The following is a 23,443-nucleotide window of genomic DNA, read 5'->3' as shown; positions in this document are numbered from 1 at the left end:
AGCAGCAGCTCCATACAACCAAATGATTTTTTTTTTTGGTAAAACTACAGAATTTTGAGAAGACTACAGACACCCTGTTCAAATGCAAAGCCAGGAAAGAGAACTGTAAGGACACATTCCACAACAAATTTTGGGGAGACTTTTTGATGAAAGGGGTGGAGAGAATTTGGTGTTACCCAAACACGTAACAAGGTTCTTTAAGTCAGCCATTGAATGAAGCAAGTACCTTAACCTCTCGGAGGTTCATGCATTCCTCCCAGGAATAAAATTTTCTCTTCATTCTACAACAGAAGAGGGAAAAATAATTAATATGTGGTCAACATCAGCTACAATCTTAGATCCAGAAGTCTCATTACAGCTTAGCAATTCAGTTTCTTCATCTAAATATAAGGTGTTATCTCCTTTGTCGAAGAACTTTACATCTCTAGACAAAGTATGCTCTAGTACAATTTAAAAACATTACTCTCACACAGGACTGCCTTATTTTGTATATGTATCTTTCTGCAAAAATGTTAGACCTGTCTACACATCAGGGCATGCTATTTTCCTTTCCAGTATACACTGTGATGAAGCATTGTCCAACTGTAAGAATAAAAAGGGCAACAACAGTTATGACCGAGTCAGACTAAGTTTTGGAACAGATCTACTGAAAACCAAGTTAAATCACATCACTGGGTCTCCAATTTCATCATATTCTACCTGCTCCTCTCCTCTATATCTTGATTTATTAGTAATTTTTATACATTTCCCCTATAAATTTTATTTCTTCATTCTACAGTGTCCACTACTCCTTGATAGTTTCATCTATCAAGCCAACTGCTTTTCAAATTTTGCCTTGCCTTTCAAGCTTACAAGCAACTCTGCTTCAACAGGAAGAAACTGTGTGGCAGATCTTTTCTATCCTAATCCAGGATATAACTGTACAAAGCAGATTTTAATAACAAATCACTACCTATTACTATAGCAATTTTCCAGTTTGAAATCAGTGCTTAGAAAATTTTAAGTATACTGACATGGTGTTCATTTCTTGAAGGCTTTTACATTTTTTGTTTGCTTAAGCAGCGTTTATGCAGTTACTGTCTTGTTCTTTCAGCCACCAGTCCACTTCTGTTCTTAATAATGGGTTGGCATTAGCACATAAGCAAACAGTTCTATCTCTTCGTTTGTTCTGAACCTTATGAGTTTCCACCATGTTGCAAAATGAAAATCAGAAGTGTTTCTGACGAGGTTTGGTACAGGAAAAACATCCTCAGCACAGAGAACTTGTAAAGTTGCTAAAGCCAGCTACTGACTATTCATACAACACGACATTGTAGTGAAAGCTCCTTTGACAAGCATGTCTCTGGGTCATGGCTGGTATTTCAGAAAAGTATTTCATTACAATGTAATGTGTCTTACCACAACCAGGACAAATAAGTCTTTTACAAACTGAGGTCATTGCTGAAGTGGCAGACAAGGAATATAAAAATCAAGTGGGCTTCTCAAGGAATTTCAAGAAAAACTTAAGCTGAAATGACCAGTGAGTAATAGAATATAAAGATAAAGCCAATTACACTGCAGTATTAAGATGAGACTGGAAATTAGACCATGAAATGTATGCTCCATGTAAGCAGCAGGGAAGGGGCTGCAGATTCCCAAACAGCACTGCAGAATACCTAATATACATAGTACATGTTTGACAGCATGCAGTAGCTGAGCACTATTATAGTACACCTACACGTCTCATCCTCTCGTGTTTCTTCTGGGGCTTTGGAGGATACAAAGGACTTGTATTGAAGCAGCAGGCAGGGCTCAAGCAAGCACACGTGCCGTGTGGAACCTGAAGTGCTTAAACCAGCACCAGCAGGTGATGCAGATCACAGAATGGAGAAATCCAGACCATGCACCATTAGGTAACACACGAAAATACTTACTTTTTAATGGCTATTAGCTCCCCAGATTCAATGCTTCTCCCTAGGAGGACAGAGCCGTAGGTACCATCACCAAGCTGTCTGATAGTTGTGTACCTATTCATGATGAGGATACTTTAACTGCAAGCGCATTTCAGTCCTTAGTGTTTCTTGTGTTTCTCCTCCGAGTGTAACCAGTTCTTTCTGTGGCAGCATAAATACAGAGCACTCAGGACAGTGTGAACAGTTGCAGGAATCATGTTTTCAAGACTTAGCCTTTGGTCTGAAAGCACAGAACATAATCCACTTGATTTCTGTACCCTTCCGAGATCGCTCGTTTGCAGACTCCACTCTCCGCAGAGAAACAGTCCCTGTAAGCTATAAACAAACACTTGTCTTGGTTTCCCAGCGAGCAGCAGTCAGCCTTTACCTGGAGGTAACTGGGTGTGTTCCCCAACTACTCTGTCACATACAGCTAGAAGCACTTCACAGCAAGGTTGCAGCCAACCCTACTGGCACATACTATTACTGAAAGCACAGGATGAAGTCTCATAGTTTGTATTTTGAAATATTATACTCATGTCAGGTAAGGCCAAATGCATTTCTGCACAGTAGCCCTCGGCATCAGTCTCTGGTAGTGGACACATCAGATCATCTATCAGACTGTCCTGACGCTGCTCACATGAAAACCAGAATGTTAGACAATAAAGCAAGAAAGTTCTTATTCCCTCGTTTAATCTAATTGCTGCTGATATTTTCTAAAATTTATATTACTTTAGGATAAATGGGATCTATTCTATGTAAGTTAATCACACATTTGGAATAAAATAGAGTTCCCCTGCAATTAGGGTCTGGTCCCTGCTTTCTTTTTTGTCCAGCTCTCAGAGGACAGCAACATTCCTGGCTTGTGACTTTTGCCTTCTGTAACCTGCATTTCAGCAAGACTTGCACATTTTTTGTGGCTTCCTTAATTCTCTCCTCCATCTTGCCTTATTTCACAAGCCAAATGATGATTTTAAAAGTAATGGGACTATATTGTCTAAACGTTCTAACTGCCATCAGTGCAAAGTCACAACCCTGTATACACACGATGTCGTGAAGATTCTTTGTTTTCATCTTCTAGGCCTATCAATCCCATTAATACTGGTACAAACAAAAATTAGGAAAAACAATGACAACACACTTTTTGACAATCTTATACATCATGTATGAAAAAGAAACAGCCTGCCTTGGCCTACCTTAGACACCAGAAAGCGCGTAAATCTGGCAAGAGGAACTGCCCTCTGGCAGTACCAGCTTCTCCCCACACACTGCCTCAAGGAACCATGGCTGAGCAGTTTATGTTGGAGACCTAATCCCACTTTTGTACTGCTTGCCGAGGAACACAGAGCCTGACTGAATGGCACTTTGGGGTACCAGTTTCTTTTTGTGCTTTTCCAGCACAGAATAAAGCTATGTTTAGGCAATGCTCAGCATCCAGGTTAAAAAGCTTTGGTTACCCCAGCTGGTCAGTGACTGGATGGTAACTCAGAAGCCCTTCCTCCCAGGCATTTATTCAGATCCTTAGTGCAAATGTCAAACAGCAATAAAGCTTTGAATGGTCTCCCAGTCTGAAAATGTAATGCTGGTTAATATCCAGACAGATCATTTTATACAGTAACTTTGAACTAAAACAGATGAGACTCGTGGATTTTTCAGCACATACTCCCCTCGTGAAAGGGTTCTGAAATTGTAATCGTAACAGATGCGATGCCTCGCAGTTCACGGACTGTTAAGCTCCCCTGACTCACCATCCACACGTCCCTTTCCTGGGGACTGTGACTACGGACTGGAAGAGCATCTTTGCCTTATGATTGACAATCACAGCTAACCAAAAGTACTGGTATCACGGGATGCTGCGAGCAATAACCTGCAATGGCTGTCATCAATGGCTACTGTTTGTTTGCTGCCTCTTGAATAGGCGAAGTGGTGAACATAACTGCCTTTTCCTCACTGGGGATACGAATTCAAGCCCCTCTGCTTTTAACAGCCACCGATTTCCATAGAACTTGAAAGAAATTATCTTTCAAATTCCAGCTCTGCTGCTGAATGTGACCAGAACAAACAAATTAATTGAAATGCTGCTGGAGCATACACGGGAGGCAGCGAACCTGTAGAGAAAAAACTGTCTGAAAGTCAAGATTTAAATGAGGAATGCTTGTTAAAAAACATGCTAGGATGCACAGAAGTTAGCATGGCTCCTATGAAAGCCCAAATCCACCTGTATGAAAATCCTCTAGGCAAAAGCTTAATAATGTATTTTTGGTTAATTTTATCAGTATCGTTTATTGTTAAGCTTATTAATGAAACTGGTTTAAAAAACCTATTTTCCTTTGCAAGATTTACATTCTGTCCTTATCACCTTCTGCTCTCACCTTAAACTACCGGAATGATCTAAACCTTAGCCTTAAAACTTCACAGAAGTGGAGTCCTTCTGAAAAAAGCACACAGGTCTTTGACGAGCAGTTTGTAGAGCTCTGACACGTACAAACTATGTCTATGCACAAGCTCTGTATTCTAGTCTAGGTCTGCAATCCAGACAGATTCGCAGTGTTTGAGGATGTAAATACAAACTGCAAAATCTTGGAGTGGAAGACAGTTTCGCTAACTCAATGTCAAGAAGCCCTTCCCCATCTGGATACAGCAGCGTTACCTCTGCAGTTCCACACACTCTAGCTACCGGGTTTGAAGCGCAGCAGCGCTGGGAACTGAAAGCGAAACTGGCTCCCTTTTCCTGCCCCAGCTGGGAGACGCCACCAGCAAGCAGGCAGCAAGTGGCTTTCCAGATTTGTTCTGCGTTTTGGCAATAATCTAGAGGCGCTACCGGCAGCGCACATAAAGAAAGGTGTGGTTTAAAGACCTAGGCTTAAAACCATGCAGTCCCTCTGACTGCTGCTTATATTTGTTATCAACGGTGACGAGGTTCCCCATTAGAGGGAAAACTATGCGTAAGTGATGGGGAAGACTCCACCAGCAACAAGGGGGCCCAGGAGGCTTTACAAAGCCATCATGACACAAGTCACAGGCTCCACATGCCTCCTCTGCCTTGCAGCCCCGATGCAAAGGAGCAGGGGCCGCTCCATCCTGGTGCTCAGACAGAAGCGAGGAGGGCTCTGCAGCTGCAGCTCGCCCTGCCGGGCACTCACCCACCCACCTCATGCCATACTCACCGGTGGGCGGTTTTGCCTCCTTCCACAGGGAAAAAAAAAGCCCCACACCAGCGGAGAGAGGCTGGATGTGCTTGGGCCATTGGCCTGGGGGTAACGCCTGGTGGCAACGGCTGTGCTAGGCCAGCACCATTCCCCTCACGGGCAGGAGGCAGGGAGCGAGAGAGGGCAGGCAGGCAGCAGGGCTGGGGGCATCCATGGCCCCCCAGGCACCGGGAAGGCTCCCGGCTGTGCCCGAAAGAGGGGGGGCACTGAGGGGGGAGAAGGCCGGCTGCAAGCCCCGGCTGGCAGCCTGAGCAGGGATTAGGGCCCAGCTGGATTTTAGTATAATTACACGAAGATAATCCCCGGGGGACTGGCCTCACTGCCATCTCCGAGATGAGTTTAAATAGCAAAACAGTACGGCCACGCAGGACTGCGGAACTGCTAGCAAACAGCAGGAAGAGAGCTGCTTTCCCGTTACCGCTCAGGCATCCACAGTGCTGTCCCCCAGCTGTAGTCTTCCTGCTACTGTGCAGAAGGCCTGATCCTGCCCTTCCTGAGCACCGGAGGCTCCTGCTGGCTCTAGCGGGGTCACAGGGACGGAAGGAGGAGGCACACAAGGGAAACAAAGAACAAAAAACAATTGGCCTCAAGCAACCGACTGCCAGACCCAACTGTAACAATAACTCTGTCCTACCTGCTTTTCACACTCCTTCACTTCGGTTTTAAAAGTACATCACAAAGTTATTTCCCTGGGGCCTGGGGTTTACAAAACAAAGTGAGCTGGGCTTGGAACTCAGGAGCATGGCACATGCAGCTCCTCCCCTGGGCAGTATGCTGTGCCAGGGAATCCTACAGCGAAGTGCACTCATTTAAAAGGAGGTTTGTTTAAAAAGCCTGAAAGGTCTGGATGCCCAGACCACGCATCTAAATAGAGGCTGATCTTCAGAGCAGTTACATTGCTTAAATTAAAATAATATTTCAAGAGAACAGAAAAGAGTTAAATCTCCTTCTATAGGCATGCATCACTCTCAGTGAAGCCAGCTGGAGCTGGGTGTACTTATTCAAAAGAGATTTCTGCTTTAAGTCATCCCTATTACGTCTTCTAAGCATAAACGCGTACTTGTGTCCAACCCCGTGACAGAGCACCCTGTTTTTCTGTTGTTAGAAGCAGGCTTCCCTCACTCCCCGATGAACAGAGACACACCCAGGCAGGAGAAAAGCCTGACAGCTCTGCCTCCAAGCCCAAACTACAAGCCCCGTTACAGACAACCCGTTGTAGCGGTATGGAGCATCCGAAAACCTCAGCCGCTCTGCTACAACCCCAACCCCTCGCCCTCGCTGCTCCAGACCACGAACTCCACGGGCGTGCCTGCAGCCAGCCCTGTTACTTCTCCCTCTCCTCCCCACGGGTGTAGTGGGTGAAGGGCTGGTTTGAAAGCTGTGCCACCTCCCTTACACTCCCTCTGGTGACTCCCTCCCCGTTGCCTGCCCTCGCTGCCCAGGCCCGAGCTCTCACCTGCCTGCCCACTACAGACACACATTCCTCACGGCTGCAGGCATGGATAAGGGTTAACAGCTCACATGCAAAGACACACAGACGGTATTTTCCTGAAAACAACAACAAAGACTGTTATGCAGATTTAAAACCCGATTTCCACCCAATTTTGGAGAACCTGACCACACACGCCACGTACAAACACAACACCCCCCGCAATAAAACCTTCTCACTGGGGCGGGCGGGCGAGGACACGGCACGACGAGAGGCGCGCGGCTCGAACACCACCACCGCCACCCCTCCCCTTCGTTAGCCAGCTGCTAATTAGCCCGGCCCACTCACCCATCGCCCACAAAGGGCCTCCAGAAAGGGCAGGGCCCCCCCGTGCCGGCGGCAGCAGCAGCACGGCGCTGGGCCGCGGCGGCCTCGGGCGGGAGCCGGGCCCGGCCCCAGGCCCGGGCCGCTCGCCGAGAAAATGGCGCCGCCCAGCGGGGACGGAGCGCTGCCGCCGGACTACACTTCCCGGCAGCCTCTGCGCCGGCCGGGGCCGGGATCCCCGCTGGACTTCATTTCCCAGCAGGCACCGCGCCGCGGCCCTTCATGCAGGAGAACGGCGGCGGGGCCGCGGTGCGCGCTGGGATTCGTAGTCCCCGCCGCGGCGGCGGCGCTGTCTCCTCAGAGCGGCCCGCGCGGCGGGCGGCGCTCTGGCGCGGCGGGTCGGTGTGGCGCCGTGTCCCCGCCGCTCCCGCTCCGCCGGCCCCTCACCGCCGGGCAAGATGGCTGCCGTCCGCAGGGCCCGCCGCGACTCCCGCTGCGTGGTGCGCTTCTCCGACCGAGAACTCTGCTAAGTGCCCCCCGCGGGGACCAGGCGGGACGAGGGAAGGGGGGCACGGACCCCCGGCACGGGACGGAGCCGCCCGAGGGCCGGCAGCATGGTGAGAGGGGGCGGCGGAGGGCGGCGGGGCCGGGCTGGGGGGCGGCCGCTGCCGGGAGCGGGGGCTGCACCCCTTAACGCGACGCCTCTGAGGTGATCTGGGGGCAGGCACCCCGCTCGTTAAGGGTTTGGGGTCTGAGGTGTCAGGAGGCTGGGTCAGGGCTGCTTTCCCGACAGCACCGCCGGGTCAGTCCGGCTGTCCGCCCCGAGAGCCCGGCCATTCAAACCCAAGCCTTTTATATCCTTCAAGAGCCCTCAGAACTCACCACTACGACTTAAAACACCAATTTTTGGACATAATATCACTCCAACCACATAGACAAAACCATGAGCTACTCCTCATTTCCCTACAATTCAAGGAGAGCGTTGGCCATCGGTCACAGTTTTGCAGTGTCATCCCTGCTTATTCTCCAATTCCCAACGATTGGCACGTAGCCCTCTTGGGCTTTGAACTGTTTCTTACCTTTATTTTGCTGAAGCAAAGATCCGGAATGCTCAGCTGCAGTGCCGAGCCCTCTAGGAAGTGGCTGTTGTGCTCGGAGGAGAGCAGCATGCAATTGTTGATTGCAAAATAGTTAAAGCTAAGCCACACGCGTAAGCTAGTTTTTGTATTTGGCAAATATTTTCTAAAGCTTTGCAAACAAATCAGAATCAAATTGACTCAGCAGACTTCTTTTTGCAGGTCACAGGCTGGCTCTGATGTTTGCTGTCTCCCTGTTGACCTTTTGGATGCTTGGTTTGCTGCCACTTTTCTCACAGCAAAAATCGTTTGAGCTGATCAGCCTGCACTGAGGATGGCTCGCTTTTTAAGCAGGATCGAGTCGCTGTTACGTAGGACGCCTGGCTTGTAGCACAAGGAAGGCCAATAGCGTAAAGATGAACAGGCTTGATTTCTTTAAGCTACTAAGTAGTAACAGTACCTGATTCTGTGAACTTGAGGAGCTATAATTACAGCTTAAGTATTACCAGAATGCAGGGAAGGAGCCAGTTTTTACAAGTCAAAACCTGCCCTGGGTACGATCTCATGAGCTGCCTGCCAGTGGTGATGCCTGCTTTACCCGTGTGTTTACGTGTTTGTACTAGCAAAACCATGGGGATTTCACAGATCAAATAAAAGAGCAGAAAGGTTGTTAATAGAGATCAGTTTTCCAGTCCAGTTAGCTGTTCAGTAGCAACGTGAAAGAATTGCATTACTGATAAATTTGGAGGGATGATAGCTTGTGCTGTCACTGCTGACAAAAGACAAACCTGTCATATGAGAGACTGCAGAACAGACGTGAACTCGGCATAGAAGTAAAGATGAAAGCCAAACTTTGGTTGTAAAGAATTTTTTAATGCTTTCTGTTTTTTTGTACAGCTGTTGGGCTTTGGAGTAGGTCTCCATAGTATGGTTTATTTTTATTTTTATTTTGGATTGAGATTGAGAGCACATTGAAGTTTTAAAGAGCATTGGACCATATTTTGGAAGCAGTTGGTCCAGAACCGTGGCTGATTTTTGACTCAGAAATGAAGAGCAGGTAGGGCAGTTGAAACAAAGGCAAGGGGAAGAAAATCAAGACTCACGAAAAGTTACTGAAACCAAGTTTTTGAACAGTAGGTAGAATCATAGAGTACCCCGAGCTGGAAGGAACCAACAAGGTAGACTTCAGCCAACTTTAAAACGCAGATAATTCTAGCTCTTATTGGCTTAAAATAGCTTATTTGCAGACTTTGTAGTTTAAAGCTTTTAATGGGTGTGCCTTTATGCGCCGGGAGATAATGTGTTGATTTAGTTAGAAATAACTTTCCTAGTCTCTGCATTTTGCAGATAAAACCAGGCTTCTTCTGCCCAGACTGAGAGCTGCCTGGACAAAATTCAGCTGCAAGCCAGAAGCCTTGTGGCTCTGCACTCTGTGCAGGCAGAGGTAGGCCTTGTTTGTGCCAGCACCGTGCCGTAATAACGCAGATACAACACATGCGTGGCAGAGCTAGCTTGTTCCTGCCTGTCTCTGCCCGGCGTAGGTGTAGTCCCTGTGTGCCGAAGTACTCTTCGAGAGTAGACAGATAGGTCTGCTGCAACTTGTACAACGTTAACAGCCTGCAACCAAATTCTGGAGTCAAAAACCATGATGTTTCTAAGTTATTTTACTCCTTGCTCAGATTTAAGGCTTTGGTACATTCTGGCTTACCTACTTCCTCCACTGAGAAATTTAAAATACACAACCTTAAGAATCAGTGTAGAAGCAGACACAATGTCTTTTTTAACCAACCAATGCTGTTTGCATATTGAATTGTAAAAGATCAATCAACCAACGTATCAGTGAAAGCACATCTACAGATGACAAGCCAGTCCAGTAAGTCTGTGGTAGTTTAGGGAACCAGGGACAGGTGCTACGAGCTGGACTCCAGGGATGTGCTTGTCACCAAGACAAAGAGATTAAACTTTTGCCCATCGGGTTTGCCAGTGTTCTGCTTGATCGTCAGCGTCCAGGTGTTATATAAATTCTGTAAACTTTCTGAATGCAGAAATGCTTTGACAGCTGCACTGATGCTGTGCAGGAGATAGGGATTTAATTACGAGAATTCCAAAGACTCTCACTAGTAAGTTTACAGGATGTCATTTTAAGTCTTCGAGGGCTATCTGCAGGAGGATGGAGGGGGACGCAGAGCTTCTATAAGTAGTGCTGGTAATCTTAATGCCAGGTTTACCTTCTTAATCTCACTTTCTGTGACATACTTGCAGAGCTAGATGTGAATTTTAGCACAGAATCTTATAAAAACTGGGATGCCTCAGAAGCAGGAAGAACTTTAAACAAATGTCTCAGTCTTTATTGATTTTTTTTTCTCTACTGGCATCTTGCTGCTGTTTTCATTGTGGTGGCTTGTCACTGATACTCAGAGTTTGTTTTATTTTAGCACAGATTCTATACAGTCCAAGTACATTTTAGCAATGAGAAATTTCCCTTTCTGAAGTAGGATGGGGGAAGCTTCTTTTTTTCTCTTTTTTTTTTTTTAAGGAGGGGTATTTTTAAGTTCTGCTCTTAAACTAGCTGTCTAACTGATATGTTGGGCCTTGTTAAGTTCAGTAAAAGCTTTGTCTCATTTAAGGTCTTATTTGTTTAACTTATCTCACAGCAGTATTGTAAACAAAACCAGCCGTCAAGCTCTCATGCTAGCTTCTTAACTCCTTTTTCAATAGGGCGGGTACTTTATATTTTCATATGTAATTTTTTGAGATTGCCCTTACTGTCCCATCATTTCATAAAGTAGCTATTGTTACTCTAAGAACTTGTCTTTTCATGCTTTCATAAGTATTAAATCAAAACTATTGGTTATCTTTACAATGAGAAGATAGTGATTATTTTTGATTTCCTCTATGAATCACACCACGGCTTAAGGAAGTTTTGGTTCTGTGTTTTGATGTGGACACTGAGTGTTTTTATTTGGGTATCGTGGCAGCGTGCTCGTGTATGTGAGCCTTCAGGTGATACATAACTAGCCTGTGTTGGATCGATAGGGCTGAAGGGCAAGAAACATCTTCATTGGGTTAATAGGGAAGTGCAAACAATACCGGTTAATTTAAGATTAATTTTTATTGTCAATTAAGATTGACCAGTGGGAGTGGACACGTATGATGTGGGAGAAGCGGTGTGTGTGTGGTATTTTTTTTTTTTAATGTGTATCCATGATAGTTGTGTGTTATGAAATTTCTGTAGGGACTTGCACTCTGTAATCACATCTGACTACTCTCTACTAGGCAGAAGCTGAAGAAGATTGTCACTCTGATTTGGTAAGAACTGATGACAACGAAAGATCTGGTGAAGCAAATCTTCAGGTACGTTGTATACACTAGCATTTTATTTTGAACGCAGCACTGCTGTGATTTCAGCTGCACTGTTTGTGTTCATCTGGTTATCACGTATTTGTTGATATGACGTGTGCTTAATGTCTCTGCCCCTCCAAAAGTGAAATTTTACATTGTGCTTCAGTAAAGTCAGCCGTCAGGTAGCTGTACAGATGGAAGTTTGTGGCAGATCTGGAATTTCTTTGAAGAACTGTGGAAATCAGACAGCAATTTCTGTATTGATTAAACTCAGGCGTAATGTGACACTTTCTTCTGGAGCAGAAAGTTGATAAAATCAGTCTGATAGAAAAACATGTTTTCTTACATTTGCTTGTTTTCTGTGTTGGTGCTCCCTAGCAGTCTTGACAACTGCTAGAAACACTTAAAGTGTAACTTCAAAGATGGTGAAGAAAATGCACGGCAAGAATAACTTGTCTTGTTTCACAAAGTGTAATGCTTTCTTTCTTAAAAGAGAAAGGAATGTAAGGCCTCAGTTGTATTTTATCTAAGTGACGGCCTTGATTGTTGTAAAGCTTAGTATGCTTACGTACAAAAATGAGCTTTTCTACATTTTCATTTCAAGAATTAATTCGTGCTTAAGGTAGTTCTGCATGAATAAGAACACACGATATCTCTCAAAAGCATATTTTTCTATGGAGTCTTAGGTCATAACCATACTACTAACAGCCACTTCTTGGAACATCCCAGTTTTTCTTCTGAGGTAGACAGTCCGGATAAAGGCAATTGTGTTACTGAATGACATTGAACAAATACACGTGCACTTTTAAAAAATGTTCTATAGAACTATTGCTAACTGTCCATGTTAACAACCTTGGAAGAACCAAGACTTGGAAGTGTAACGCATAATTTGGAATTCTTTTGTGTGTTAGTACTGTATAATCTCCGCTTAGAAGGCGTACCGTCTGAATACGTGATACTAAGTCGGAATTAATTGGATGTTTTAGGCAGAGCTCCAGATGTTCAGAGCTCAATGGATGTTTGAGCTTGCCCCAGGTGTGAGTTCTAGCGGGTTGGAAACTCCGCCATGCAGAGCATCACCAAGAGGACTTGGAGTAAAGTCTGCAGATACCAGAGGGAAACAGGAGATAGCAAAAGAGGAAAAGGTACAACAAATGAATGTGTGGTTCTGTTGTTATTTTCCGTCCCAGTGTAGCATTGCATTTTCTCCTAAATATTTCAATACTACTTCAATAATCAGTGTCTTTTATTTCCTAAGATGAGGCTTAGGCTATTTTTTGGTTCTTTTCCATCTCGTCATCTCCTTTTGGAATGGATAGCTATCTGTTTTTGTAAAGCTACAAAGCTTTGCAAAGCATTGTCATAGCTGCAAGTCCACCTGCTGTTATAAAGGAGTCAAAGTACTGAAAAGAATTAATTTATATAACCCTGTGAAAAGTGAGCCGCGATGGAAGTATTGTGATCCAGTTAGAATAGTTGTGTTAACTTTCTACACTTCTTACACCTCCAGCACCATGCTGTGATCCAGGTGCAGGCTGGTGGGACTTTTTTTTCTTCTTTTTTTTTAACTTGTTTAAATCTTTTTTTAAAGAACTTGGAGAAGTTGTTGTATGGGAATTTCACTTCTGGCTTGTAGCTTATGAACATGTTCTATCATTTTGTGTATAGAGGTATTTTGTACTCCTTTGTAGAGTATAGTAGATAAGATGAAAAATAATTTAAAATCAAATGGCATTGCTCTTGTATTTACAACCAACTTAAGTGTTCTGTGTAATTTATTCTGCAGGCAAAAGAACTTTTCCTGAAGGCAGTAGAAGAAGAACAAAATGGGGCCCTTTATGAAGGTAATAGGAAGTCTGCAGTGAGTGTCTTTGCTGCAGAGTAATTTAACCTACTAATTTATGAATAAGAGTGCGTGATGACAGTGAACTTAAACTGAAGGCTAACAGTAATTTGAGAATTATTTGGATAAGCAAACAACCATGCTGTAAAAGGAACCATTGTATCGCAGATCTACGGTTGAAAGAATCAAGGAAAGAATTTCTAGATTGTGGACAAAACACGAGAGTATTTTGAAATCTAAAAATTTTCGCACTAGCTTAAAGGGAAAAAAAAAGGCATAGCCCACACAGAAACAAAAGGAGAAAACAATTATTCTGCACTTCCCACCAGCAAGTGATGCTCAGCCATGTCATGAGAAGCAGGGCCTCGATACGTGTAGCAGTTGTTTGGGAGGACTGTTCCTACACATACATCCATATGAGACCTCAGTAACAAGGTCCTACACCAGACAGATAAATTACTGAGCGTGTGTTGGGACATCTGTTTTCAGACCACACTTTTATCTGCTGACCTGGCCCAGTTCGCCAGAATCCAAGTGACTTTTTAAGCCTGCTTCTGGTATCTGCTGATACCTGACGTTTGTGAGGCAGTTATGTGAAGCAGCTTCTTTGTGCTCAAGTACAGTACAGGCCTAGCTCGGAGACTGAATGCTAAAGTTGAGACTGATCTGTTCAGCTGAGGCTGCTGCTGTTCCCTATCCTCACCAGCCACAGGATGCTAGCTGTCAGTCAGCAGCACTGACAGGTACTCAAGGGAACATGAACACTTACTTGTCCCAAACTCAGGCTTCTCAGATTCATTAGTGTATCAAGTTCTGAGCTCCAAACTCACTGACGGTTTGGTTTGTCTTTTTAAAGGTCGAAGCTGAGGGAGAATGGCTATCCGGTCTTAGTATCATCACGTGGGAATAATCATGTGGGGATATAAAGAGGCATATAAATACATTCAGTCTTTTTTAATACTGGTGTTAAGATCATGTATGCATGTACAATGAATCCATTGCCTTCAGAAGGATCCACAGAGTTAACTCAGAAGAAAGCCATGCTGCATCTTAAGTAACAGTTCTTTCATGCAGGGTTTTTTTCCTTTGCCTCTTTCTCTACTCAGTGTTTGTAGCATCTTTGGAGTGTTAAAGGCAGAAGTACTTTCTCTGAGTGCTGGATGAAGCCCCAGCTGTCAGTTCTCTCTCACATCCCATAGTCTTTTGTTTGCTTTCTGAAAAGGCTTCTTTCAAACCAGTCACGTTCCTCATCCTCAGTGTTTTGAGTGGCTTGCTCCTGTGCCTTGTGTAGCTTCCACGGTACCATGGTAAAATTTACTTGTTTTGGGTCGGTTGTCGATGTTTTTTAAACATACAGCAATATTTTTTGATACTTCACCTATATAATGTTACGTATGTCTGAATATTTGTCTGTACTGTATTGGGAATTTAAAGTATACCTACATCTTCTTTCAAATTCAGTTTCATGTTCCTTTTGGTTATTTATGACAGCAATGCTTAAAAATTCTGTGGCTTGCTGGAAAAACTTCTAGTCTTATGCAACAAACAAAATCAGGACTTTAGCATACATATTTACTGTAAAATTTTGTACTCCACAACTGATTTTTTTTTTTGTGGTTAAGGCAAATCTGTAAAAGCTGAAACATGAGAAATCTTTATTATGAAGGAGTATATGAAGTTTTTAGTTTTGACAGTGTTTGATTTGTTTTTCTTCTGTATTGAATTTACGCCTAATCAGTTTAGATTAAACAGGATTTACTATGCAAAGACATTTTCCACGTTTTTCAGTTTTCAGTACTTCTACTTGAAGTCATCTCTCTGAAACAAGTCTTTGCTTTGGTAAGCTAATATAGGCATCAGACACATTTAAATATTAGACCTTTTGTTTGCAGCCATCAAGTTTTATCGTCTAGCCATGCAGCTTGTACCTGACATAGAGTTTAGGATCACCTATACACGGTCCCCAGATGGTGATGGAGTTGGAAAGAGGTGGTGAGTATGAAAACTTACTAATTAAGTGCATAGGAGTATTGAAACCTGAGTAAAATGATTTACAGTGTGTTCTGTAGGTACTGGGGCTTTCCATCGTAGTCATCAAAATAAAGGCAGGTTTGTTCAGTGTAACATCTTACTATGGTTTTAGTCACGACAGGCCCAAACATAATTGTCCTCTCTATACGTTTTAAAACCCATTGATAGGTCTGCTAGTTGCAGGCTGGGCTCTTTATTCTCAGCTCATCCTATTAAGCTTGTCTAGAGTAGAATTAAGTGATACTAAAAAGTGACTGGAAGATCGTTCAACAGCTTTGTATCCCAACGTAGGAGAAGGAAAGTATTTTGTTATGAGATTAAGGAGAGTTGTGTAGTCTGTGGTTACTTTGTGCAAGCAAGCATGAGCCTGTTAAAGGACCATATTGTGACATGCAACTTAAATATGATCCGGCAAATTGATGCAAAGATAAGGACACCTGTTGTTACGTCTGATATCAAAGTTTTGGCATTCCCTCTTCCTAGTGTTGAGGATAACGAAGAGGATGGCAAAATGGCTGATCTCCTGTCAGATTTCCAGCAACAGTTAACTCTTCAGGACTCTTCTGTCAAACTTTGTCAGCCTGAGCTTGACGTTAATCAGACCCATATCTCAGGTATGAGTTAAGATGGACTTCAGGAGTTCAGGGGAAGAATTTTTATAGATGTTTCACTCTGACTTTATTAAAACATTTACCTTTTTCATTCTAAAGGTAACTTTAGAGAAAAGTACACAGTATCTCTTTATTTACTTTTATAGTTATATCTAACGATGTCTTGGATGGTTTTGCCTTAAACCTACAACCTTTTTTATGTAGTATGTATGATTTGTGCCTCAGCTATTTTCACTTGATCTCAAAGCAGTTATAGTGAGGAAAGTCATTGAGTCTTTTGTGGATGTGGTGTTACAGGTCAAGCCGTAGGCTCCAGAAAGCACCACTTGTTGAAAATAAATGAAATGTAATTCCTAATAATAGAAGATCAGTGAACAAGACTATTTACAGCTGAAACAGAGAAAACACAGGGAGGCAGAAAGTTATAAGAAGGAAATGAAGCCAAAATTCTTAGGGCATTAGAAATTCAGTGAGAATGCTAGGAGAATTCTCATATGATCTTGTGGAGCTTTGATGAGGATTCTGTCATTATCTTATATTACATTAGAAGACGTTTTAAAACAATGCTGTGTGATAACATTTTATAACATGTGATAACATTAACATTTTCATAACACCACTGGACTTGTACCACAAAATACAGAGTGACGTGACACCAATTTCATAGTGCATACATTGTTCTTAGGATGTTTTATCCATTACGGAATGTGATCTGAGCTTGTCTTGCCAAAGCAGTGTGCTTTGAGGTAATGTTATACGTTAGATGAGATGGAATAAAAAAGCAGCTTTACAGACACTGTATGTGCAATGTACCTGTGGAATTTGGTACCTTACAAGTACTCGTATTTGTAGTCTAACACTGCATTTTTGTCCTGTTGTTTTAACATAATGCAATTGAGTCTTAACTTCTGATTTTTTTTTTCCATTTGTTCTTGGTAGCTACCATGGTATCTGCCTGCAGTGTGGAAAAATAGATTTATTTTTTTTTTGTGGAAAGTCAGAATGTCAGTAACTGAAATACAGACAAACTATTGATTTACACATTACAATCTAACAAGAAACTGTTTTCTATTTGCAGCGTTGCCTTTGGAAGTACTAATGTACATCTTCCGATGGGTGGTTTCGAGTGACTTGGACCTAAGATCATTAGAGCAATTATCTCTTGTTTGCCGAGGATTTTACATTTGTGCCAGGTATTGTAGACAATTTACCTAGAGTAAAGCTTCTATCTGCTCTAAGGAAGAAAAAAAAATGTTTTATGCACAAGCATGTATAAACAGCATGTAGAGGTGGATAACAAATTCATAGAACAAAATTGTCAGTATTGAAGGGGTCAGGTTTTTTGTTTTCTTTCATTGGTTTGTTTTCATGCAGGCCACTAAATTTTATGTGTAGGACCATGTCCTGCATTTTCTTCCCATGGCAAGTCCCATGTTACGCTCCTCACGGTGCTAATCAGCTTTTGAGTATGCCACTGATCGGTATGTTAGATGACTTCACTGTAATAAAAGTAACTGAGAGTGCTTCTGCCCTGTTTGCAAGGTCTCCAAAACGTTTGTCGTGTCGTTATCCTCATGGCCACACAGAGGAGTGCCAGACTGCTGAAATGCTCTTCTGTACTTGGCTGAAAATTACATTGTGTTCTTGGATTTCTTGGGGAGAAGGAAATGGCTTTCAAATGCTCCAGGATTAAGGAAATTAATGACTTTAAATTATGCTACTCTATGAGCCACAGTAGCTCAAGAAAGCTTCTTTCAGTTGCATTCAAACCAAATAAAGGCATTTGTTGTTCTGATACATAAAAGATGAAGTTTGCAGGAAAGTTTTGAGTTAAAAGTTTTACTTTTTTCTTATTTTTACTAGAGATCCTGAAATCTGGCACCAAGTCTGTTTGAAAGTATGGGGCAGGAGTTGCAATAAGCTTGTTCCGTATTCCTCTTGGAGGGAAATGTTTTTGGAAAGGCCTCGCGTTCGATTTGATGGTGAGGTGTACTTTGGGCAACAGATTTTAGTTACTGCATGTAACCATGACAGGAGCAATCAGATGGGTTTTATGTTTATGACTTTGTTAGACCTGATCTGAATTTACTGGGACTGGGTAACCAGCTCTCGCCCTTCCAACCTCAACCATTCTGTGATTCTGTGGGCTTTTGAATCTGTAGAATATCTGTAAAAACAAGGGGAGGGTGTACGGGACAAACAAAAACTTCCACGTATTTAAGTAACAAAAACTCAAAAGTTTTGTGTTACCATTTTTAATCTTAAGTATTGTATACACTTTGTTTTTGTTCATATGCTTGTTTCCTTCATTCCTGTAGGTGTGTATATCAGCAAGACAACGTACATACGCCAAGGAGAACAATCTCTTGATGGTTTCTATAGAGCATGGCACCAAGTGGAATATTACAGGTAGAACTGTAGTACAATGAGTGAGTGAAATGTTTCTCTCTCTTAAGTTCTTTAGATCCAGCCCTTGATATCTCAAACATTAATCACTCTGTAAAACCCAGTGGAGCTATTACTGTGTGCAAGGCTATATATTTTTTTTTGAGAACAGGTCTTAAGAAATAGTCCTTGTTACAATAATTAGAGGCGGACTTAGAAACACATTTCATGTTTGGTTATACTGTTTCATGGGGATAGAAGTTCAACAGTAATAACATTAATAGACAGATTTCATTCCCCAAATCACTTCTCTTTTACATTTCTGATATAATAATTGCTTTTAGCAAAGGGAAAACAAGTGATTATATGAGAGCTGTTTATTTTAACTCATTTGTAACCAGTTTTACGTAATCAAGAGGCTGAGCTTTCTCAACTTGCTGTAAATACGTTCCCATTGGTTTCTTCAGGCTATTTTTCTTTTGTCCTTCATTCTGCTGTTCACTAAGTTTGTTCCACTCCGCTGTCTTTTCTGAGGCTGGAAACTTAATAGAAATTGTTGAATCTCATGGCTATTTATAGAGTCTCCCAAACATCAAGATGGTATCTGAGTAGTGTAAAAGTTAATCAGATCCCAGAACCTGAAAAAGACCATATGACATTGTCCATTCCATACTAACACTGTAATTAAGATTTTTATTGCATTTCTTTCAACGGGTGCTGGAAATGGAGAAAACTTACTTGAGGTCAGTTTTGACTCCAGAATAGCCTGCTTGCTTTAGTGAGAGCTGGCAAAGCTCCCCAACTGCTCTCCTTTTGCATAACTCCTCATAACTTGATCTTTTAATATTCAAAACTCTCTTTTGTGTTTTGATCTCTTTTTCTGCTATCTCCTTCTGTGAAATGTCCAGTGATTTTTAAAATAAATAAATAAATCTAGATTTATATTGTGTAATTATATTTTTGCAGGTATTTGAGATTCTTTCCAGATGGTCAAGTTATGATGCTAACAACTCCTGAAGATCCTCAATCTATCGTTCCTCGCTTACGGACTAAAAATACAAGGTTAATGGAAGAAAATATTTAGCTGTACAGTTTCCCTATCGCTTCTGTGTGGCAATTTCTACCTACTTTTGTGTCCAATTCTGTATCTGGGCTTAGCAAGACAAGAGCAAAAATGTAATGTTATTTTTGTTGTAGGAAAACTACTGGGAACTACAAAGAGTTTTGGTCTTTATGCCAAGATACCCTTCACTTTAAGGTCCTGGTATTAGAAGTAGATTTCCTCTGCAGGATACATGCTTTTGAACTTTTAAAGGAAGTAAATGGAAGAATACGTGTTGTTAGATTGGTGGCTTTAGTATACTTTTAAAGATACCATTTTGTAATTGACTGCTTTCTCACATTTCCTTGACTGTGTTTGTGAAGGACAGTGAAGTTTTTGCTGGGACTTGTGTAAATTATTGCTTGATTTCTTTTTGATGTTTGTGTGGTCTTATTAAAAATACAGAAAATCATTTGGGACTTCAGAACAGGCTTGGACTGTTCACCAGAAACCTGAAAATACTTAGCAGTAGGCTAGATAGGACAGTAAAGATAATAAGTTAATCAGTTCTATCTGGGAAAATTTAAAAGCAGCCTTCCAAAATGATTTCCTAATTTTGTACTATGAATGAGCCTGGTATTTACCAAATGCAAATAAAAATAGGTCTCCTGGATTATGATACATAGTCTTCTTTTCATTACTGATATTTGTAGAAGACTTTTGGGACAGCAAACTTCTTTGCCCTTGACACTGTCTTCCTCTTAACCTTCCAGAACGGATGCAATCTTACTTGGCCATTATCGTCTTTCCCAGGAAACGGACAATCAAACCAAAGTATTTGCTGTAATAATGAAGAAAAAGGAAGAGGTAGGTAGAATACAGAATAGAGAAAAATAATTTAAGGAGAGGGCTTTTTAATAAGGTTTTTCTCAGACCGAATATTTTAAGGCACCCGAAGATCTGTATTACAGCAGAGGATTGAAAAATGAATGTTTAAAAATGTTTAACATAAATACATAAATGTGATGAATTGTCTTTTTTCCTCAAATCTGTAATAACCTTTATTAAGACAGATAAATATTTGGTTCACAATTGGGCAGTGGTTCTCCTCTTTAGGCTTAATTGCTATGTGTGGTGCTGTTAGGTAGTTTGTAACAGACGGGGGAAGGGTGGAAGAGGTCATTTTCTGAGATCATTTTGTGACTGTGTTTCTGTAGATGTTCCACAGCATTAAATGAAAATAAATGCGTTAGAAGTGTTACCTTACTTTACAGTGAGTTTATGTAGTTTGGGTGGTGTCCTCTGTTCTTATTTTCCTGTGAAAACATTTAAATTCAAAACTTTCGTTTTCTTTGCACAGAAACCAATTGACTACCACAAATACAGGTATTTCCGTCGTGTTCCTGTACAAGAAACAGATCACAGCTTCCATGTAGGACTGCAGTTGTGCTCCAGTGGGCGCCAGAGGTTCAACAAACTGGTTTGGATACATCATTCTTGTCACATAACTTACAAGTGAGTAAATGCAGAGCGAGATCAAAGAAGGATACTTAATTGTAAGAATACATGCGACATGAATTTGTCCAGTGCTAAGTTCAGAAAATGTGTAGGCTCTGAGACTGATGAGGCTCTAACAGAATGTCCTGGGAACAGTAATTGGTCCTGATTTGATGTATTGTAGCGAACTTTAAGAAATCCCAAGATCTGAATAACTTTTTCTAACGGTATGGGAAGCACACGGAGTAGTTGAGTTGCAGCATTGTAGCCATTTAAAGGATTTATGCACAGCGTTCGGATGACTCCAATGTGATGCCAGTAAAAGTGTGTGGCAAGCTTATATTCATTAAGGTCTATTTCTGTTCCTCTGTAACCGTGCAAGCTATAAATACCGTTATGTGAGAGTCACTGCACCCGCTGTGTGGGCACTGTGGTGCTTGCAGACCGCAGAATCCAGCCGTGCAAGGTACGGGTGTGTGGCCAGCTGTCCTCATCGCTAACCCGGCAGGAGCTTTAACCCCTGTTCCTGCACCTTCCACTCTAAACTGTGGGCAGGTTGGCTGTCCAGATGTTTGGCATTGGCATTTAGGGTGGATCTAGGTGGTCTTGTCTTCCAGTCTTCTTAACCTCTGTATTCGGTGCTTTTATAGGGACAAAATCTAAGAAGTAAACTACTAGTGGTTGGGAGTATAGGTAACTTACACAAACAGAAAAACAGCTTTTATAAGAACAAATATTTGCATACCTCATTTTTTAAGAAGTGGCAGTATCGAAGACATTCTTTTCAGCTTGAAATTCCTGTTCGGGTAGGGTTCTGCTTTATCTGTCAGTATCCTGGTGTCCTTTTGAAACTAGAATAAAGATGAATATAAGACACAGATAGGGGACATGCACTTTTTTTTTTTTTTACTAATATTCAGAAATACATGGATTTCGTTTTCTTTTTTTGTATTGTAAACTTACAGACAAGTTCTTGCTGTCACTTTATGTTCTGAATTCATGTTTCTAGTTGAAACAAATGAAAGGGGATTTTTTTAAAGACTAATATGATGGCTTAAGTGATACCCTGCTCTTTTTCAAGCTTAGGAGCTAGAAGTAAAAGCAGAAGGGGAAGTGATTTCTTTGTTATTAAAGCAGAAGTGTATTCTGTATGGTGTGACCTAGCCAACGTTCACATGCTTTTAGAACGAGGCGGTGTGAAAGATACGTACATTCCAGCTGTAGTTTGCACGTGCTGTACTGTGGAACTTGACTGCATAATTGAGGGAGTTAAACAGAAACTTGTGTCTGATATAACTTTTATAATGCTCTTTGCAGATCGACTGGTGAGACAGCAGTTACTACTTTCGACATTGACAAGATGTACACCCCTCTGTTCTTTGCACGAGTGAAGAGTTTTACTGCATTTTCAGAAAAGCCGCTCTAAGAAACACCTTTTCCTCTCACAACTCTTGCATGAATAAAAGGTTGTAGCTAATGAGCACTTAAGTTATAAATGTGTATATATTTGGAGCATTTTAAAATTCTGGGGTTGGTGGTTTTTTCTGTTTCTTTTTTCTGAAGGCAGTACGTTCCATTTGATTATGGCTGGGGATTTGTTTTGAGATCAAGCTTATGAGTATAAAACACCTTTACGTTGTGACAAGAATTTGATAACAAAGTTTTTATTTTTTTTAAACAGATTTTATAAATCAGTCTGCTTAAAATGTGAGTCTTCATCTGCCTGGACACTGGTTTGTCCAAAAGGAATTGTTATAGGAAAATCTCATTGTCCACGGGACAGTGTTTGTGGTCTCTGGTGAAGGTTTGAAATGTGAAGGGGAGAAAGCTGTCTTATATTTGTTAAGCTGTGTGACTTAAAAGAACTTCAAATAAATGTTTTCTTTAAATTAAATTTATTTTGTTTGCCTTCAAGATCTGGCGTTATGTCAACATCAACCTTAAGGAAAAAAAACAATCCAGGGCAAGCAGTCACGAAGTGTAACGTTTAAATGCAGAGGTACATCCCCACCAATGCAGTGATTCCAGCTGGTCATAACTGTAACTTGAGGTTTACACAAGTTCAGTGGAGTCTGCCTTCTCAACGGGATGGATGTAAAAGGGAGAAGGACGTGGGCAGCGAGCTGTCCTCCTGTACTGTAGGCTGAGTTGGCAGGGTACATGGCTCTGCTTGGGAAGTGTCACAGCGCAATGGTGAAATGCTTGTGTGTGTACTGCTTATGCGTTGGCAAGGTCTGATTGCACGAGTAAGCAGGCCTCGCTTAAACGTGTTTGTAATGTGCTATAACCCTTCATCTAACCTTGCTACAGATGCTGTAAATCCTTCGAGCATTTGTTGTACTAAGATAAATTTTGAGGCTGCTGTAGATGTTCAGGTGCTGTGTACTGCTAAATCATGAAGTGTACCTTGAGATTGGTGCAGGTACTGTATGCTGCTTCTCCTGCATATATTGCTTGGGGGTGTAGTGCAGACACTGTAATACAGCTTATCATATGTATCTTGGGTTCTGAAAGAACTGAAGCTTTTTAGTGTAGTTTTTTTAAGCCATTTTGCATAATTTGCCTTTGAACATCTCATGTCGAAATACTGACCTGGAGTTGAGGACTGAAGTCTGAAAGAGCTGCGGAAAGAACTATTCTTGTTCCATAATTTATAAAGTGTATCTTTGCAAGAAGCTACACGATTAAAAATACATCAATAAACCATGATTTTGAACACACAA

At 41.9% G+C, this 23,443-nt stretch overlaps 2 protein-coding genes across 21 annotated transcripts in view; one reads left to right on the top strand and one right to left on the bottom strand.

Annotated features, from left to right (window-relative positions):
* The window catches only part of CILK1 (ciliogenesis associated kinase 1), a 24,472-nt gene extending 16,371 nt beyond the window's left edge, over positions 1–8,101 (bottom strand). Inside the window, exons 1-5 of one of the 19 annotated variants that reach the window (XM_080584539.1) lie at positions 7,973–8,101; positions 6,597–6,688; positions 5,559–5,659; positions 1,914–2,267; positions 227–281 (exon numbers count right to left, since the gene is read on the bottom strand). In XM_080584539.1, coding sequence (XP_080440665.1) covers positions 227–281; positions 1,914–2,014 — 156 coding nt within the window. In that variant the 5' untranslated portion in view covers positions 2,015–2,267; positions 5,559–5,659; positions 6,597–6,688; positions 7,973–8,101. Of the gene's footprint in view, positions 1–226; positions 282–1,913; positions 2,268–5,558; positions 5,660–6,596; positions 6,689–6,774; positions 6,836–6,917; positions 7,063–7,972 lie in introns of those variants that run through there. The other 18 variants (XM_080584525.1, XM_080584537.1, XM_080584542.1 and 15 more) reach the window with 18 other exon arrangements.
* FBXO9 (F-box protein 9) lies at positions 7,171–23,443 on the top strand. 2 transcript variants are annotated; one of them, XM_080584545.1, is made up of 13 exons: positions 7,171–7,510; positions 11,246–11,323; positions 12,298–12,456; positions 13,098–13,155; positions 15,047–15,146; positions 15,669–15,799; positions 16,875–16,989; positions 17,660–17,778; positions 18,115–18,205; positions 19,148–19,243; positions 19,997–20,090; positions 20,584–20,738; positions 22,038–23,443. In XM_080584545.1, exons 1-13 carry the CDS (start codon positions 7,508–7,510, stop codon positions 22,144–22,146), a joined length of 1,308 nt encoding a protein of 435 aa, XP_080440671.1. In that variant the 5' UTR covers positions 7,171–7,507; the 3' UTR covers positions 22,147–23,443. The 2 variants fall into 2 exon arrangements, with proteins under 2 accessions (XP_080440671.1, XP_080440670.1); XM_080584544.1 differs by having other exon boundaries at positions 7,220–7,510; positions 11,250–11,323.

The sequence above is a fragment of the Anser brachyrhynchus genome, assembly GCF_964034855.1.
Source record: "Anser brachyrhynchus genome assembly, chromosome: 3".
Classification (NCBI taxonomy): Eukaryota; Metazoa; Chordata; class Aves; order Anseriformes; family Anatidae; genus Anser; species Anser brachyrhynchus.
Note: the sequence above shows the minus strand (reverse complement) of the source record. Positions and strands in the feature narration are given on the sequence as shown.